This window comes from Phyllobates terribilis, unplaced genomic scaffold (assembly GCF_046119375.1).
Source record: "Phyllobates terribilis strain yellow unplaced genomic scaffold, ASM4611937v1 Scaffold_7__3_contigs__length_470593459, whole genome shotgun sequence".
NCBI classification, from domain to species: Eukaryota; Metazoa; Chordata; class Amphibia; order Anura; family Dendrobatidae; genus Phyllobates; species Phyllobates terribilis.
Window position 1 is genome coordinate 83,826,269 of NW_027362767.1, and position 19,694 is coordinate 83,845,962.

A 19,694-nucleotide genomic window follows, 5' to 3' on the forward strand; every position below is an offset into this window, starting at 1 on the left:
ATGAGCATCATACTGTGTGTGTGTGTGTGTGTGTGTGTGTGTGGGGGGGGGCACTGTGAGAGCATCATCCAGTGCATATGTGGGAACAGTGTGGGATTTCACTGTAAGAGTATCATAAAGTTTGTGGTGGAAATTTGGGGGCATCATACTTTATAGGGGTATAGTGGGGGGTACACTAAGGGGCTTCAGTAGGGAAATTATTGCTGTTATAAATGCCACAATACATGTCCCTCTGTCTTTAAAAGTTGGGAGGTATGCCCTTCTGTGGCTGCATCTTTTCTCCATGACCCCTCCCACTCCACTAAAATATTTTCTTGTAAGGAGGGCCCAATTAAGACTTTTGCTAAGTGGCCCCATGATTCCTATGTATGCCCTCCATGTAAGTCTATTAGGAGAGCATGTGAAAAGAGATAGTAAGGCACCAGTCACACTATGCAGCTTTCAATTGTCGAGCACTAATCGCTGCACTATGCATATGAAAGAGTGTTAGCCTGGAAACTACGTAGACAGGGCACTAGCCATGTGCATGCGAGCCAAGTGGTGCAAATTCCATATATAGTGAAACTTGAGCCATAAAAGCTATAGAAATGGAACAGATAATGCACTCACCAACAGTGTTGCTTGATAATAGTCCTGTTTATTCCTACGTGATAGTGGACCCGTTGAAGGGCAGGACTCGCGCGAAGTGGCCGTTGTCCTCTTACCCCCCGCACCCCAGAACCTGCACCACCACTCCACATGTGTAATCCCGAATAAACAGGACTATTATCAAGCAACACTGTTGGTGAGTGCATTACCTGTTCCATTTCTATAGCTTTTATGGCTCAAGTCTATTAGGAGACAATTGACAAAAGCTCTGGTGGAGCTGAAACGTTTTGCTGATGTGAATAAATGTTTGACTCTTCACACATGAGTGCCGGGATCCTTTTCTGCTTTGGTATATTAGTAGAGAGCTTTTCCTCTTAAAGATATTTGATGGAAGTGGAGGCATAATAACTCAATCTCCAAAAGGCCATGCTAAATATCATATGTTATTTATAGAATGTATCCTGTTATATGGACGAGGGTCAGTAGCCCCCTGAAACATCACAACCTAGGTACACCCCTCCTCATATATCATTTGTCCCTTAACTCTGAGAATGTACCAGGAAGAGACTTTCCTTGTGCTGTTTCTTAGTCCGACTTCACATGACAAAAAAGTGTTGGTCTAAATCTAATGCTAGCTTCACAAGTCCAAACCACAATTTCCAGATAAGCCATGATTCTCCTGACCCAAACTCAACAGCCTTAAATATGCCTGTGAGGCTGCTGACTTCTTTAAATAGAAGACCCATTGCCAGTCCAAAAACCGCGGCCTATACATGGACTGTGAAACTTAGATATGTGAAGTCACCCTTAAGGCCCCAAAACACATTTGCATAATGTCAGTCAAACCTACTGTCACGCTCCAATTGATGATGAAGCCATTCTTCAATCTTCAATATAAGGGAAAAGAGCGCACACGCTAAGACACTGTACATGGCCCTGGTGCAGCTGGGATCCACCTGCTGTGAATAAGTAATTAAAGTGGGTTATCTGATGGATCGTAGACACAAAGTCCACACACAGCTTGCAGAAGAATTTGGGAGGCAACAGATTTATGGCCTGTAGAGAAGTCTTATCGCCCTTGCCCCTATGTTCAGAGAACTGCAAACAGACTGCTTTGAGCCTGACTCCAGTTATGAATAGTGGGGTTTTTGTGAAATGTGTAGGTCCTACAATATTGGGAGATATATTTTCAGCGTCGTGACAAGCGTAACGCAATCAATTACATCTCTGTGTGGCCTGCCGATCAGCCCCAAGTTAATATCGGGCAGAGGGTTAACATTATATTTGCCATATTTCCTATTTATAGCTAAAATCATGATCGGAAATATAACATATTAATATCTTACTCCTGGGACCTCCAGGGCCTAAGATATCCTGAAAGTTGGGGATCCCATAATTTTCAAAGATCTAGCCACATCCCATGACCAGCCCCCATATGAGCTCACCAAGGGGAGGTATGTGGGTGTAACCTTGATCTAATAAAATCAGAGTTTGAGTTTTTGTCATTGTCAGTCCTGGAAGACACAGTTTACTGTGGTTCGGTACCATTTCCTTCCCTCCACTACAATCTGCGCCATTTTTGTGACACACATTTAGTACTTTTTTTTGTTAATCCTTATTTTATGTGATTGTTTATACTGTATTATTTTGTCCCCTTTTGTAGCATCTTTAGTATATTTTTATAAACACTGTCTACTTTTTGGATTAAATATATAAAATTTAATATCTTTGCTCCTCTTGCTCTATGAACCGCATCCCTGAAGTCATACGCTACCTGTAACGGGTGTCCAATCTGATTGTATAAACAATTGGTGGCAGTTAGTTTCTTTTGTAATCCTGGAGTTTGGCAGTGACTGTACCGGGGTGTAAAATATATATATATATATATATATATATATATATATATATATATATATATATATATATATATATATATATATATATATATATATATATATATATATATATATATATATATATATATGTGTGTATAATATATATGGATAACACATACAGTACAGACCAAAAGTTTGGACACACCTTCTTATTTAAAGATTTTTCTGTATTTTCATGACTATGCAAATTGTACATTCACACTGAAGGCATCAAAACTATGAATTAACACATGTGGAATTATATACTTAACAAAAAAGTGTGAAACAACTGAAAATATGTCTTATATTCTAGGTTCTTCAAAGTAGCCACCTTTTGCTTTGATGACTGCTTTGCACACTCTTGGCATTCTCTTGATGAGCTTCATGGATGGATGCATGGATAGCAGGCATTTTAGGAAGCATGGGGGATGTTATCTTCCTACACAACAAATGACTTAACTTCCAGAAATTCTGGAATTCACAGGACAACTTGATTAAATTATTTTTGCATTAAACCATGTGAGAGCTCAGTTGTGTTATATTCTGAGAGTCCATGAAAATCATACATTGCGGCATGTGTATATGTGTTTGCCAGTAAGGAGGACAAAATAATGCAGCAGATTTCGTCATTAATGTTTCATGTTCGTTTGTCAATCTGAGTCATTGCACCTATCACATAAGTTTTAAATATTAAAACTACGCAATTGAAATCTTCAGGGCCTAGAAACTTGAGTGTATCTAAGGCCCATCAACGTCTTAATCTGGTTTTTGTAATTCAAATGCCAACTTCAGGTACAGCAATTTGGCTCAGCCTCAAAGTCTTGTATTTTTAGTAGTATGGATGTAATTTATTATATTGGTATATAGGTTTAATCAAATCATCATTATAAGAAAGGTTTAGATCTTTCCCTCTGACTTTCTTTAATCATACAAAATATTGGAAAAGCAGATGCTGAAGAGCAATATCCATCTTTCAGCTCCTTTGGGGAGAACTTGTGATTTTCTGTGATATAGCTGATATCATAGTCTACTTTGCTTCTAAAACTTACCAATTGATTCTTCCAAATATTCACTAACCAAGTTAGACACAGGGCCAGAGTGTTTTCTTGTGCATTGTGGTTTGGATGAAGTGGAATAAATCCGGTGGCTGTGTAAGGGTATGGACAGGCTGACCGCGTTTTCCCCTTGAAGAAACAAGTTTTAGTGATATGTGAAGTTGTGTCCTGCGTCTTTTGTAAATATTATGTAATGTGAATTGTGTTGAAATGTGTTATTGTAATGTAATGTGAACTGTGTTGTATAATGTAAAGTGTAGTTTGTGTATAATGTGAATTGTAATATATGCTGTTAGTGATAGAGTTAAGGTTGGTAATGTATAGTAATTTAATGCATGATAGAGATGGGTATTATAATGTGTGCATAGAACTGTGTGAAAGGTTAAGTCTGCCCAGCAACAGACTGAAGTGTAAGAAACAGTTAATGTTTGGGACTAACCCACAGGAGTGGGATAGTGTTAGGGAAAATAGCTGTGTTTCTGATAGGTGGTTAGATAGGGTTTGAAGAGTAAAGTGAGCAGAGCTGCATATAAGGGTGACTCTAAGTGAGAGGAGACTAAAGACCAGGGATAGTGTGATCCTGAAGAGAAGTGACTGACGAGATAGAGTGGCCTTCTGCAAAGGTGTCCTTGGATAGGACGCTGAGTCACAAACCCCGAAGCTTGTAGCTGAGCTACAGAGGACCATGATGTTATTGAATGTCTTGTTGGGTGGGATAGAGGTTGCATGGAATTCTAATATAGTAGCTAAGCCATTGCTTTTCCAACCAGGTCTTCTCCAAAGAGGGTGAGATGATGTGAGCAGGCACCAGCTACAGCAAGTTTTTAGGAAGATGCAGTCTGTGCGATTACCCAAGGGATTGCAACCTGGTATGAATGGTCCACGCCAGCTGCTGCAATATGGGCCACTAGGTCATATTTTCATAGTTTTTAAGGTTGAAGGTAGACTTACACTATTGGTTGAACTCAATAGACTTACTGTAACATGTTGATCCAGAGGAAGGCAAACACCCCATGTTCAGTGGAGTAGCTAGAGTCTGATGGACCTCAGTGCAAAATTTGGACCAGTGCCCCCTGCATGTTGGTCATATATATGGGCCCTTGTAGCATTCTAAATCATATAAAGGTAAACGTGTTTGCCCCCCTTCGTTATGTAGTAATGTCCCCCATCCCGGACTCGTTCCAAGTATATATGTTGGTCAATCCTGGGTCCCTTCAAGGTGTATATATATATATATATATATATATATATATATATATATATATATATATATATATATATATATATATATATATATATATATATATATATATATATATATATATATATATATATATATATATATATATATATATATATATATATATATATATATATATCCCACTCTGGGCCCTATCCTGATATATATGACCCCCATCTTGGGCCCCTTCCTGTTATATATGTCCCCCATCCTGGTATACAGTGGTGTGAAAAAGTGTTTGTCCCCTTCCTGATTTCTTATTCTTTTGCATGTTTGTCAAACTTAAATGATCACAAAACAAATTAAAATTTTAGACAATGATAACCCAAGTAAACACAAAATGCAGTTTTTAATTGAAGGTCTTTATTATTAAGGGAAAAAGAAATCCAAACCTATAGGGCCCTGTGTGAAAGTGATTGCCCCCTAAACCTAATAACTGATTGAGCCACCCTTGGCTGCAACAACTGCAATCAAGCTTTTGCGATAACTGGCACTGAGTCTTTTACAATGCTCGTGAGGAATTTTGGCCACTCATCTTTGCAAAATTGTTGCAATTCAGCCACATTGGAGGGTTGCCGAGCATGAACCGCCTTTTTAAGGACATGCCACAGCATCTAATAATAATCTTTATTTTTATATAGTGCCAACATATTCCACAGCGGTTTACATACATTATCATCGCTGTCCCAATCTAAATTCTCTATCAGTATGTCTTTGGAGTGTGGGAGGAAACCGGAGACACTGGAGAAAACCCAAGCAAACAAAGGGAGAACATACAAACTCCTTGCAGATGTTGTCCTTTGTGGGATTTGAACCCAGGACCCCAGTGATGCAAGGCTGCAGTGCTAACCACTGAGCCACCGTGCTGCCCATCTCAATCGGATTAAGGTCAGGACTTTGACTAGGCCACTCCAGAGTCTTAATTTTGTTTTTCTTAAGCCATTCAGAGGTGGACTTGCTGTTGTGTTTTGGATCATTGTCCTGCTGCATAACCCAAGTGCGTTTCAGCTTGAGGTCACTAACAGATGGCCGGACAGTCTCCTTCAGGATTTCTTAGTAGCTAGCAGAATTCATGGTTCCATTTACACAGCAAGTCTTCCAGGTCCTAAAGCAGCAAATCCACCCTTAAACCATCACACTACCACCAACATATTTTACTGTTGGTATGATGTTCCTTTTCTGAAATGCTGTGTTACTTCTATGCTAGATGGAATGGGACATACACCTTCCAATAAATTAAACTTTTGTGTCGTCAGTCCACAGAGTATTCTCTGTGACAAACATGCAAAAGAATAAGAAATCAAGAAGGGGGGAAACACTTTTTCACACCAATTTATATGTCCCCCTTCTTGGTATATATGTCCCCCTTCTTGGTATATATGTCCCCCATTCTGCCTCTGCATATAAAAAAAAAAACCCACATTCTTTTCATCTTCCTCCGCTCCTTTGATATGCGGTGCCCTCTCCTGTAGCTGGCGCAGGAGACGGCAGCTGACATCGGTGTGCATGCTATGACGATGCATTACATCATTGCCACGAGACGCCAATACCTGGCACGCCAACATTAGCTGATTGACTGGCGGCGTCTATTGCAGCTCAAGGAGTCGGAGGTTCCATGTGCTGCAATATACTTCAGCTGAATGTGCATCCTCGGATGCACATCTACTGTAACTGAAGTAGGTGCTGAGGTTGGCGGGCCCTCCTGGGCAGGGTCATGGTCGCACTGGCTGCGACCGCGATTGTGAGTCCCTGCCCATGTCTCTACTCTGTAAATGAGTTATGGCAAATAAAGGCTGTCCTTTGTAATTGCTGCCAGTGGGCTAATTTTATTATTGCTGCTTTATTCAGGAAAGAAGAAAAAATACTTGCCGTATACTATCCATTGACTGAACAATCAGATCTCTTAAGATTGGACACCAATGAATATGGATACATTTATTTATTTTACTTGCCTATATACCGATATTAATTCCACAGTGTTTTACAAACATTATGGGCACTGTCCCCATTGGGACTCACAATCTACATTGCCTATCAGTATGTCTTTGGAGTGTGGGCGGGAACCTGGCGAACCCAGAGGAAATCCAGGCAAACACAGGGAGAACATACAAACTCCTTTCAGATGTTGTCCTTGGTGGGATATGAACCCAAGACCCCAGTGCTGCAAGGCTGCAGTGCTAACCACTGAGTCACCGTGCTTCCCAAATTGCATGAGAAGCATCGGATGAGAGGTGAGGGTGAGGACAGAAGTCATTGACAAACGGCAGTCAGCAAGATCAGGAATACAATTCAGCAACTACATAAATTGTGGCCATAACCGACTGTCAACAGTGCGGTCTCCGAGAAATCAGACGTTGTGGTCAGGCAGCAGGTAAAGTGGTTTGTAAGTCCGGGTAAGCAAAGTGAGGAGCAAAATCAGGTCGGAAAAGTAAAAACTGTTCAGGGGTGCAAAAACAAATCAAGATCACTAGACTAAGGAAGATAAAACAGGTCAGAAAACCCAAGAAACAAAGCAGAATTTCAGAACAGTGGCCGGTGGACATTAGGCACAAATTCCAGCACACAGCAGAGTGAATTATGAATTTGAATATTATCGTAGGCTTGGGAATATGTAAATATTATATGCCCTTTTCAATCTGAGATAGTTGGCGGCCATGTGTGATAAAGATAAGCAGAATGACAGTCTTCTCAGATAATATTACTCTGCATGAATCGAAAACACATCAGCCCCGTGGATTAAAGATTACCACTACATCATGGTCAGATAAGTGTAGTACAACTTGCCAATCATTATCTCACTGATCAAGATATTTAATGCATTTCATTTGTGGAGAAAAGATCTTTTGTCGAATAACATTTTCATACATAGATTTAGTATTTTGTTGTTTGTGTGTTTTTTCTATGTGTTAACGTGGCCGGGCCACGTGCAAAACCCAAACTATTCAACAATTCTGCAGAGTAGATAGCATTTACCTCAATAATGGTAGTTTCTTTTCGTTTCTTTCTAACCCTAAATTCAGATGATGGATCCAAACCTACACCTACCATGGAGACCCGACCAATAATCGAAGGAGATGGTAAGAGAACTTTTTTTTTTTTCAAATTAATATTGCTTGTATAATAATAATAATTTAAAGGGAATCTGTCAGCATCTTTTACCACTTGATCTGAGAGCAGCATAATGGAGAGACAAAGACCCTGATTCCACCAATGTGTAACTTACTGGGCTGCTTGATGAAGTGTTGATAAAAGTTTTATCAGCAGGAGATTATCACTAGTGGACTAGTAAACCTGCTGCCATGTACATTGTGTGCAGAATTATTAGGCAAATTAGTATTTTGATCACATGATACTTTTTATACATGTTGTCCTACTCCAAGCTGCATAGGCTTGAGAGTCAACTACCAATTAAGTAAATCTGGTGATGGGCATCTCTGTAATGAGGAGGGGTGTTGACTAATGACATCAACACCCTATATAAGGTGTGCTTAATTATTAGGCAACTTCATTTCCTTTGGCAAAATGGGTCAGAAGAGAGATTAGACGGGCTCTGAAAAGTCCAAAATTGTGAGATGTCTTGCAGAGGGATGCAGCAGTCTTGAAATTTCCAAACTTTTGAAGCGTGATCACCGAACAATCAAGCGTTTCATGGCGAATAGACAACACGGTCGCAAGAAGCGTGTTGGCTAAAAAAGGCGCAAAATAACTGCCCATGAATTGAGGAAAATCAAGCGTGGAGATGCCATTCGCCACCAGTTTAGCCATATTTCAGAGCTGCAACGTTACTGGAGTGTCAAAAAGCACAAGGTGTGCGATACTCAGGGACATGGCCAAGGTAAGGAAGGCTGAAAAACAACCACCTTTGAACAAGAAACATAAGATAAAACGTCAAGAATGGGCCAAGAAATATCTTAAGGCTGATTTTTCAAAGGTTTTATGGACTGATGAAATGAGAGTGACTCTTGATGGGCCAGATGGATGGGCCAGAGGCTGGATCAGTAAAGGGCAGAGAGCTCCACTCCGACTCAGACGCCAGCAAGGTGGAGGTGGGGTACTGGTATGGCCCGATATCAAAGATGAACTTGTGGGACCTTTTTGGGTTGAGGATGGAGTGAAGCTCAACTCCCAGACCTACTGCCAGTTTCTGGAAGACAACTTCTTCAAGCAGTGGTACAGGAAGAAGTTGGTATCGTTCAAGAAAAACATGATTTTCATGCAGGACAATGCTCCATCACATGCATCCAACTACTCCACAGCGTGGCTGGCCAGTAAAGGTCTAAAAGAAAAAATAATGACATGGCCCCCTTGTTCACCTGATCTGAACCCCATAGAGAACCTGTGGTCCATCATAAAATGTGAGATCTACAGGGAGGGAAAACAGTACACCTCTCGGAACAGTGTCTGGGAGGCTGTGGTGGCTGCTGCACGCAATGTTGATCGAAAACAGATCAAGCGACTGACAGAATCTATGGATGGAAGGTTGTTGAGTGTCATCATAAAGAAAGGTGGCTATATTGATCACTATTTTTTTTGTTTTTGCATGTCAGAAATGTTTATTTCTAAATTTTGTGCACTGATATTGGTTTACCTGGTGAAAATAAACAAGTGAGATGGGATTATATTTGGTTTTTATTAAGTTGCCTAATAATTCGGCACAGTAATAGTTACCTGCACAAACAGATATCCTCCTAAGATAGCCAAATCTAAAAAAAACCCACTCCAACTTCCAAAAATATTAAACTTAGATGTTTATGAGTCTTTTGGGTTGATTGAGAACATAGTTGTTGATCAATAATAAAAATAATCCTCTAAAATACAACTTGCCTAATAATTCTGCACACAGTGTAGTCTAGCCACGCCTCCACCACTTCTGCCTATGCACAGAAAACTGCCAATCACTGATATGGGAGGGGTTATACAGAGCTCAGTATTCAGAGAACTGCTAGATCTGAACAGATAAAACAGGGATTTTATCAAAATTGCAGTAAGCAGCCTAGTAAGTGATACATTGCTGGAATCAGCGTCTCTGCACTTACATCATGCTGTTCTCAGATGAGTTAGCAAAAACCTGGTGATAGATTCCATTTAATTTACAAGTAAAATGCATTAATCTTTCCATACAACATGTTAGGTAGTCTGTGGCATTTGATTCCGAATGACCTCCAGTGTCCTTTTTAATTTCAGTAGGAGCTATGTAATCCTTCATGAGTTGGTCTTGTAAGGACCCAAAATCTGAAATTAAATTGTATAAAGTCTTCAAAGCATGCAACAAATCAAAATAACTTTACAAAATTTCACATCCATGCTCATTATACACATAGTCCAGGTAAAATACGCATAAAGTCCAAGCCTTGTAGCTTTCGAACTGTCGCTTTCCATGGAATTGTGATGAACACCTGTTTCTTGTTTCATTTTCTTCACCACTTGATGGTTTCCAAAAGTGACAATGACCTATAGGTCAGCAATTTCCTGTTCTCAGCACATGGGCAGGTTCATTTTTGGACTCAGGAAATCACCTCCCTCCTGGTCAGGTTATATTTGGTCACATACAATGCAGGCCATATGTAATGGAATAAAATGCAGGCCATCAAAGCACTGCTGTACAGTGTGTCCCTAGCCTTAGAGAATCACTAGTTTCTCAATCGGTTCAGTTTAAAGAGTACATACAGTATCATCTACATAAAAAAGAGCTCCTTGAACATGGTAGGTTTTCTTTAAAAGGGAGTTTTCATTTAAAATTTGTTGAAATATATTAAAGTTGTATACTTGTTGAGGGTCCAACTGTTGGGTCCTCCTCTGTTAGATGTCCTGGCCACATGCCCTAACTTGTTTTCATCAGGAATCCACTCTAAAGTTCTACTTTTTGCAAATATTTATCTATTGTTGACTTAACTTCTTAACGACCGCCGTAACGCATTTTCACAGCGGCAGTTAAGGGTACTTATTCCTCAGCGCCATGAAAATGCGTCGCTAAGACCCCGGAGAATATGATCAGGGCCGGTATTTTAGGGTCCCCTGTCATGTGATCGCCGTTATTCATCGAATAACGGCGATCACAAAAAAAAAGTGTGCCCACGGTTTACAATCATTTCTCTCTCCTCTGACATGATAGACATGTCAGAGGAGAGAGAAATGAAGCCCCCCAAGCCCACCTGTACCTCCGCCATCCTCTGATCACCCCCTGGGTCTTCCCCCTGCCTCCGGCATCTTGCGGCTGAAAAAAAATGTCGGGCGAATGCGCAGTGCGCTCGCCGAGATCTGCCGGCTGGTTCCCGGCAACAACAGGGAATTTTCCCTATTGGTTCATTTTGATCACTGTGATAAACCCTATCACAGTGATCAAAATAAAAGAAATAATAAATGAAACCCCCTTTTGTCCCCCCTCTATGTAAATAAAAATTATAAAATAAAAAAAATATTTGTTTTCCAGGGTTAGGGTTGGGTTAGGGTTAGGGTTGTGCTAGGGTATGGGTTGGGTTAGGGCTAGGATTAGGGTTAGGGTTGTGTTAGGGTTAGGGTAGCGTTAGGATTAGGGATAGGGTTGTGTTAGGGTTGGGGTTAGGGTGGGTTGGGATTTTTTCAAAAGTAAAGTAAAAACAATGATGAGAATATGGCAACTAGTGTTGAGCCCAATTGTTTGCTACTTGAGTTTGCATCGAGTGATCGGGTATACACCAAGTATCACGGGTGCTCGAGTGACATGTGTTATGATCTGCAAACAAGTACTAAGGAAAGAAGGGGAAAGCTTTCCCTACAGTAAGACTAAGCTGAATCCCTACGATGTAGCAGGTTGCCTGTTCTTAGCGACCAGACCCGCCTTAGTCCTAGGCTAGTCTGAACGAAGACCTATAGAATAAAGGGAAGGGGTCCCTAAAAGAACTAAGGACTGGAACAAAAATGGGACACCTCCTGAACAGAGAAGGTTGTTGCAGAAACACAAAAGATAAACTGACAAAAAGGTACTACAGGTCCCAAAAGGACCAAGCGAACCGAGAGATATAGGCACAGAAGCACCTGGCTAGCAAAACAGTCAAAGAACACCGAAGTCCAGCACAGCCAAAAAGGCGGAGCTGGAATATAAAGGCAGATGGTCACGTGACCGCAAAACACCAGATGGAAAAAATAAACAGGAGGGTTCTAACAGTACCCCTTCTTTTAAGAGGATCCTCTGGATCCTCCAGGCCCAGGCATATACGGAAACCTCTTGTGGAAAGCTCCAACAAGCCTAGGAGCAGAGACATCATCCGCCCTTACCCAGGAGTTATCTTTGGGACCAAAACCCTTCCAGGAGATGAGATACTGTACTCTCCCTCTATGCCATCTAGAATTCAAGATACGTGAAATTTCATATTCGCAGTCTTCCACCACAGGAGGAACTGAGACAGTGGCATCCATATCATATACATTCGCCTTTTTCAACAAGGAAACATGAAACACAGGATTAATCTTCCAGGAGGTGGGAACATCCAACCTAACCGCAGATGGGTTAACAACTTGAAGCACTTTAAATGGACCCACAAACTTAGGACCCCGTTTTTTAGAGGGAATCCTCAACCGCAGGTTCCTTGAGGACAACCAAACCATGTCACCCACAGTAAACAAAACCTCCTTACGTTTCCTGTCAAAATACTTCTTGTTAGCCTCTTGCAGGTTGCAACGTACATTAGTCCAAACTCTCTCCAAATCACCGGAAAAACTCTCCTCCTCCGACACCGCCGACCCCAATTTGGAGAACGAACCAAAAGACAGATGTCTCCCAGTACAACAAAAAAAAGGAGAACACCCAGCAGAGTGTTAGGATTTAAACCTGTGACCCATTGCTTGCTAGTCTGTTCCTTTGCTGTGGAGCTATTCGGAACTTGTTTAACTCCTGCCTGAAACCATATGAACTTCGTCTGGGATAGAGATCATCACCTGCCCTGCTGATTGTTCCCGCCCTGATTGAGATTGATTGGACCTGCTATATATACCTGGCCCTGTGCAGCTTCCTGTTGCTGAGTATTGTGGTGCTCAGTCTAACTGAGTGAAGCATTATCTGAGCTCCTGACTTGGAAGGTGTTCTGCTGGCGCTTTCCTGCTTCTTGTGAAGACTCTGCTGTTCCTACCTCGAACTCCTATTGCCTAAACGAACCTAGTGCTCGTGTGTGATCCCGGCCGGCCCTTGCTCGGGCGGGCCCCTGCATCTGCTGACAAGGTGAACTACTACCGCCATATACTGCATCTTCTGACAAGGTGAACTACTACTGCCATATACTGCATCTTCTGACAAGGTGAACTACTACCGCCATATACTGCATCCCCAGAAGTCTTCCCACGGTCAGGTCACCTGTACACATCTGCTCCGGCCACTGACCTCCAGTCCAGTATCGCCAGTAGCGTGACAGAATACTCAGCCTCTCAAAAATGGAGGCCACTGGGGCAGAAACTATGGAGGCACGTGTCAGAAAACTGCAGGGTGCAATATCCAGTCTGCACGCCGAACAGATGAATGGAAAATCACGGGTAGACGCATTTATTGTACAGAGCGATCATAATGTTCAGAATCACCAACAAGCTATCCAAGATCTGCAGAATGCGGTACAAGTGTTGACTGCTCGAATTTCACAGCTAGAAGGACAAGCTCCCGTCTCGGCGTTTGCCATGCCCCCCAAGCTACCACCTTTTCGTTTTGGCGGCGATCGAGACAAATTTCGTGGATTTTTGAATCAATGCTACCTGTTCTTTGATACACATGCTAATCAGTTCCCGACCGATAGGTCAAAGGTGTTATGCATCATTATGCTGTTAACCCACAAAGCGATCGCTTGGGCTAATCCTCTGATTGAGACTCGGGACGCACGTTTAGACAATTTGAATGAGTTTATTCGAGCGATGCAGCAGATGTTTGATGACCCAAATCGTGCAGCTACAGCTGAATCAACGTTGCTGGCATTACGACAAGGCAAACGTCCCGTCGCAGAGTATGCTATGGAGTATAGGAGGTGGGCCATCGACACCGAATGGAATAATGCAGCAAAGGTAACTTTCTTTAAAAGAGGACTTTCTAGTGCAGTAAAGGACGAACTTGCCCATGGAGAGACCCCTTCGGATCTGGATGATTTTATCAAGCATTGCATCCGGGTTGACACCCATCTGTCTGAACGACGACAAGAGAAGTGGACCTCCATGAATCGTTCAACTAACTCGTATAACTCCTCCCTGCCATCGGTCACTAAAGAAGTGCCTAGCCGAAATTTCCGAGATACAGAATTAGAGCCAATGCAAGTGGATGGGATCCAGAGACGAGCGAGTGCAGAACGAAGAGAACAGCGATTTAAAGAGAATCTATGTTTGTACTGCGGGGAAGCAGGACATTTTCTCATTAACTGTCCAAGTCGTCCCACAAACCGTTCAAGGAAAATGGTGGCGGCCATAATGGATCCTGATTCTTCCGACGAGGAGTCTTTCATCTCAGAGACTGATTATGCTAAAGATGAGATCCAGTCCATATCATCCATAGCTCCACATACCAGGAAGGAGAGCCGAGAATCCCATTATTTTGTAACTATCAAACTGAAGGTTAACTCCCAGTGGATCACCGCATCAGCCATGATTGACTCTGGGGCCAGTGGGACTTTCATGGATTCTGCATTTGCTCAAAAACATGGCATAGATGTGCAGAAAAGACGTTCACCTATTGTGATGGAGACAGTAGATGGATCTCCACTGAATTCAGGGCCAGTGGATCATGAGACAGGACTTTTGGAGATCTATATTGAGCTGCAGCATCGCGAGATGTTGACATTCCTAATTATTTCTTCTCCACATTTTCCCATCATTTTAGGTCTGCCGTGGTTGCAGAAGCAAAACCCTATCATCGATTGGGAGATAAAAAAGATTAGATTCCCCGAAAACGAAGTTCAGGCGGAGGTTCCAAGTGAGTCCTCATTAGAAGCAGCTCAGAATCCAGAACTGCCTCAGCTGCCAGCGGTGTATGAAGATTTCTTAGATGTCTGTGACAAGAGGGGAGCGGATACACTTCCCCCACATCGACCGTACGATTGCCCAATAGAGCTACTCCCGGGGGCGGCTATACCGTTTGGAACTATCTACCCTCTAGCGGGTCCTGAACTGAAGGCTCTCAAAGAATTTATTGATGAAAATCTAAGCAAAAAATTCATCCGTCCATCATCCTCGCCCGCTGGAGCCCCTATATTCTTCGTTAAAAAGAAGGATGGAGCACTACGGCCAGTAGTGGACTACAGGGAGCTTAATAAAGTCACGGTCAAAAATCGTTATCCCCTACCGTTGATCCCGGAACTCCTAGAAAAAGTACAAAGTGCGAAAATCTTCACTAAGTTAGATTTACGTGGGGCATATAATTTAGTACGTATAAAACCTGGGGATGAATGGAAGACGGCTTTTCGTACCCGATATGGACACTTTGAGAGTCTAGTGATGCCCTTCGGATTTTGCAATGCTCCAGCTACCTTCCAGCACCTGGCAAATGATATTTTCCGAGACCTGTTGGACCAGTTCATGGTCGTTTATCTAGATGACATCCTGATCTTTTCAAACTCTGTGGAGGAACATCAGACGCACGTAAGACGAGTGCTACAACGGTTAAGGGAGAATTCGTTATATATTAAATTAGAAAAATGTGAATTCCATCAAGAAGAGATCCAGTTCTTGGGATACATCATTTCACCTCAAGGATTACGGATGGATGCTAAGAAAACGCAAGCTATCACCGAGTGGCCTATCCCTAAAAATGTGAAAGAAGTTCAGCGTTTTGTGGGGTTCGCCAACTTTTACAGACGTTTTATCAAGAATTTTTCAGAAATCGTGGCACCCATCACGCAACTAACAAAAAAAGGAGCAAAATTCATCTGGACCCCCCAAGCGCAAGAAGCATTCTCTCGTTTAAAAATGAAATTCACGACGGCTCCCATACTACGCCATCCTGACCCTGAATTGGCTTTTATCGTCGAGGTGGATGCTTCAGACTGTGCGGTCGGTGCTATCCTCTCTCAGAGGACAGGGGAAAAGAAGTTGCTGCATCCCTGCGCATTTTTCTCACAACGTATGTCTTTAGCCGAAAAAAATTATGACGTGGGAAATAAAGAATTGCTCGCCATCATATCAGCATTCAAAGAGTGGAGACATCATCTCCAGAGGGCTGCACAACAAATTCTAGTGTTGACCGATCATCGCAATCTAGAGTTTATCAGGTCTGCAAAATGCCTCTCTCCTCGGCAGACCCGTTGGAGTCTGTTTTTGAATCAATTCAATTTTGTAATTTCATACCGACCAGGCTCCCATAACAAGAAAGCAGACGCATTATCCCGAATGTTTTCAAGTGAGGCTAACCTCGTGACAACACCCAAACCCATTGTGGCAGATACTAAGATCTTGGGAGTAATACATGATGGAGATTTGCTGGAAGATTTGAAAGCAGCATACGAAACAGACTCGTTTCTATCACGTCCATCAGGGGACGTGCATCTGTTTTTTAAAAATCAAGTATGGACCGATGGTCGACGACTATATGTGCCAGAAGCAGCTCGGTTAAAAGTTCTACAACTAGTGCACGATTCTAAAGTTGCAGGGCACAAAGGGGTACAAAAAACGCAGGAATTTTTGTCACGTTTCTTTTGGTGGCCTAACTTTCAAGAAGACGTGAAGAAGTACGTTAATTCCTGTGACATCTGTGCCAGATATAAGACTCCACGTGCATCTCCTATGGGACTATTGCAGCCTCTCGCCATCCCAACTCGACCATGGGGATCTATTTCAATGGACTTTATAGTAGACCTACCAGACTCCAAGGGAAAAACATCCATTCTGGTAGTAGTGGACCGACTTACGAAAGCAGCGCATTTTATCCCGTGTTCAGGTCTGCCTTCAGCAAAAGATACAGCTGATCTGATAATTTGCAATGTTTTCCGCCTCCACGGAGTGCCGGATGAAGTCGTCTCAGATCGAGGTGTGCAATTTACATCTATATTTTGGCTCAGTCTATGCTCAGCGCTAGACATCAAGGTACGATTGTCAACCGCTTATCATCCCCAATCTAACGGTCAGACAGAACGTACGAATCAGACGCTGGAGCAGTATCTTCGTTGTTATATTTGCCATCTGCAAGACGACTGGGTAGATCTGTTGCCATTTGCGGAATTTTCATATAACAATTCACAGAATGCCTCTACGAAACAGACGCCATTTTTTGCAAATCTTGGATATCACCCAAACATCCTTCCCAAGAATCCTGTGGCACCATTAATACCAGCAGTTGCAGAAAGAATCTCTCTTCTACAGCAAAATCTGAATCTTCTGAAAGACACATTAAGGGAAGCTCAGGAGAAATATAAAAAAGCTGCCGACAGGTATCGTAGACCCACTCCCACGTTTAGGATTGGAGATCGAGTGTGGTTATCCACTAAGAATTTGAAATTGAAGATTCCTTCTCATAAATTAGGACAAAAGTTTGTGGGACCATACAAAATCAGTAAGATTGTGAGTCCATTGGCCGTACGTCTACAGCTACCAACATCAATGAGAATTCATCCCGTGTTTCACGTGTCTTTGTTGAAAGCCGCCACAGCCAATCCATTTCCAGAACGTTCCCCTCCGCCTCCCGATGCAATTGAAGTGGACGGACAGGAGCAGTTTGTGGTGGAAAAGATCTTGGATTCCCGAATACACAGAAATTGTTTACAATACTTAATCAAATGGCAGGGCTACGACACGGAAGAAAATTCATGGGAACCAGTAAGCAACATCAATGCTCCCCGTTTGATTAGACAATTTCATCAGCAATATCCTGCAAAGCCTGGGCAAATTGCGTCCAGAGGCCGCCGTTAAGAGGGGAGTATTGTTAGGATTTGAACCTGTGACCCATTGCTTGCTAGTCTGTTCCTTTGCTGTGGAGCTATTTGGAACTTGTTTAACTCCTGCCTGAAACCATATGTTAGGATTTGAACCTGTGACCCATTGCTTGCTAGTCTGTTCCTTTGCTGTGGAGCTATTCGGAACTTGTTTAACTCCTGCCTGAAACCATATGAACTTCGTCTGGGATAGAGATCATCACCTGCCCTGCTGATTGTTCCCGCCCTGATTGAGATTGATTGGACCTGCTATATATACCTGGCCCTGTGCAGCTTCCTGTTGCTGAGTATTGTGGTGCTCAGTCTAACTGAGTGAAGCATTATCTGAGCTCCTGACTTGGAAGGTGTTCTGCTGGCGCTTTCCTGCTTCTTGTGAAGACTCTGCTGTTCCTACCTCGAACTCCTATTGCCTAAACGAACCTGGTGCTCGTGTGTGATCCCGGCCGGCCCTTGCTCGGGCGGGCCCCTGCATCTGCTGACAAGGTGAACTACTACCGCCATATACTGCATCTTCTGACAAGGTGAACTACTACTGCCATATACTGCATCTTCTGACAAGGTGAACTACTACCGCCATATACTGCATCCCCAGAAGTCTTCCCACGGTCAGGTCACCTGTACACATCTGCTCCGGCCACTGACCTCCAGTCCAGTATCGCCAGTAGCGTGACACAGAGGAGGATGTATGATTGTTAAGAGCAAATTCTGCGAGAGGCAGAAACTCAGACCACACCTCTTGATTATCCGCCACAGAGCAACGCAAAAACTGTTCTACATCCTGGTTCTTTCTTTCAGTCTGTCCATTAGACTCAGCATGATACCCAGACGAAAATGACAAATGGACTCCCAACCTGTCACAAAAACCACGCCAAAAGCGAGCCACAAACTGAGGTCCTCTATCAGAAACAATATCCGTGGGAACGCCATGAAGCTTGACAATCTCCTTAACAAACGCATTAACCAATTGACACCTCTAACTAAAACGGTCCACGACCACCCAGATGACAGTAAAACCCTCGGACACGGGCAGATCAGTAATAAAATCCATTGTGAGATGCGTCCAAGGCGCACTAGGAACCTCCAGAGGGCAAAGCAACCTCGCAGCAGGAGTATGTGAAGCCTTTGACCTAGCACACACAGTACATTGACGCACCCACTTGATGACTTCTTTCTGCCATCCAGGCCACCAAAAACTGCGACTGATAAGTCTCTTAGTCTCCGAAATTCCTGGATGACCTGCTAACCGAGACTCATGACACTCCACAAACAAATCTCTCCTAAAGGCTCTAGGCACGAACAACCTCCCATGGGGAGTGTTAGATGGAGCATCATCTTGAGCTTTTAGAATTCCATTCTCCAAAACGGAGTCCAATGCCGCCACCACAACTCCTTTCTGTAAAATGCTCTCCTCCTCCTCGGCACCGACCGCAGGAGAGAAGCTGCGAGATAAAGCATTGGCTTTAACATTCTTAGTACTAGGGATATAGGTAACAGAAAAATGAAACCGAGAAAAAAAAAAGTGCCCACCTAGCTTGACGGGCATTCAAGCGCTTGGCAGCATCCAGATAGATCAAATTTTTATGATCTGTGAAAACCTGAATAGGAAATCTAGCGCCTTTCAAAAAATGACGCCAATGTTCAAACGCAAGTTTAATAGCCAGCAACTCCCGATTTCCAACATCATAATTCAATTCGGTTTCTGAAAATTTTTTCAAAAAGAAGGCACAAGGATGTACTCCATCCCTCTTCTCCTGAGACAAAACTGCTTCGACCCCCACCGATGAAGCATCAGCCTCGACCAAAAAAGGCTTGGTCTCATGAGGCTGCATAAGGATAGGGGCTGAACTGAACCTCTTTGAAATACTTAAACGCTTCAATGGCCTCAGTAGTGCATTGGACCATATTCGCACCTTTCCTGGTGAGATCGGTCAGAGGCTTAACAATTACAGAAAAATTCTTAATGAATTTCTTGTAATAATTGGCAAAACCCAAAAATCTCTGTATAGATTTCAGACCAATAGGCCTAGGCCATTCCTGCACAGCCTGAACCTTCACCGGGTCCATCTCAAAG

At 42.7% G+C, this 19,694-nt stretch overlaps 1 protein-coding gene across 5 annotated transcripts in view; it reads left to right on the plus strand.

Moving 5' to 3' along the window:
• The window catches only part of SMOC1 (SPARC related modular calcium binding 1), a 301,635-nt gene that overhangs the window by 178,965 nt on the left and 102,976 nt on the right, over window positions 1–19,694 (plus strand). For 3 of the 5 annotated variants that reach the window (XM_073638909.1, XM_073638911.1, XM_073638908.1), the window contains exon 5: window positions 7,745–7,834. In XM_073638909.1, the coding sequence (XP_073495010.1) occupies window positions 7,745–7,834 (90 nt within the window). The remainder of the gene's footprint in view (window positions 1–7,744; window positions 7,835–19,694) is intronic. The other 2 variants (XM_073638912.1, XM_073638910.1) reach the window with 1 other exon arrangement.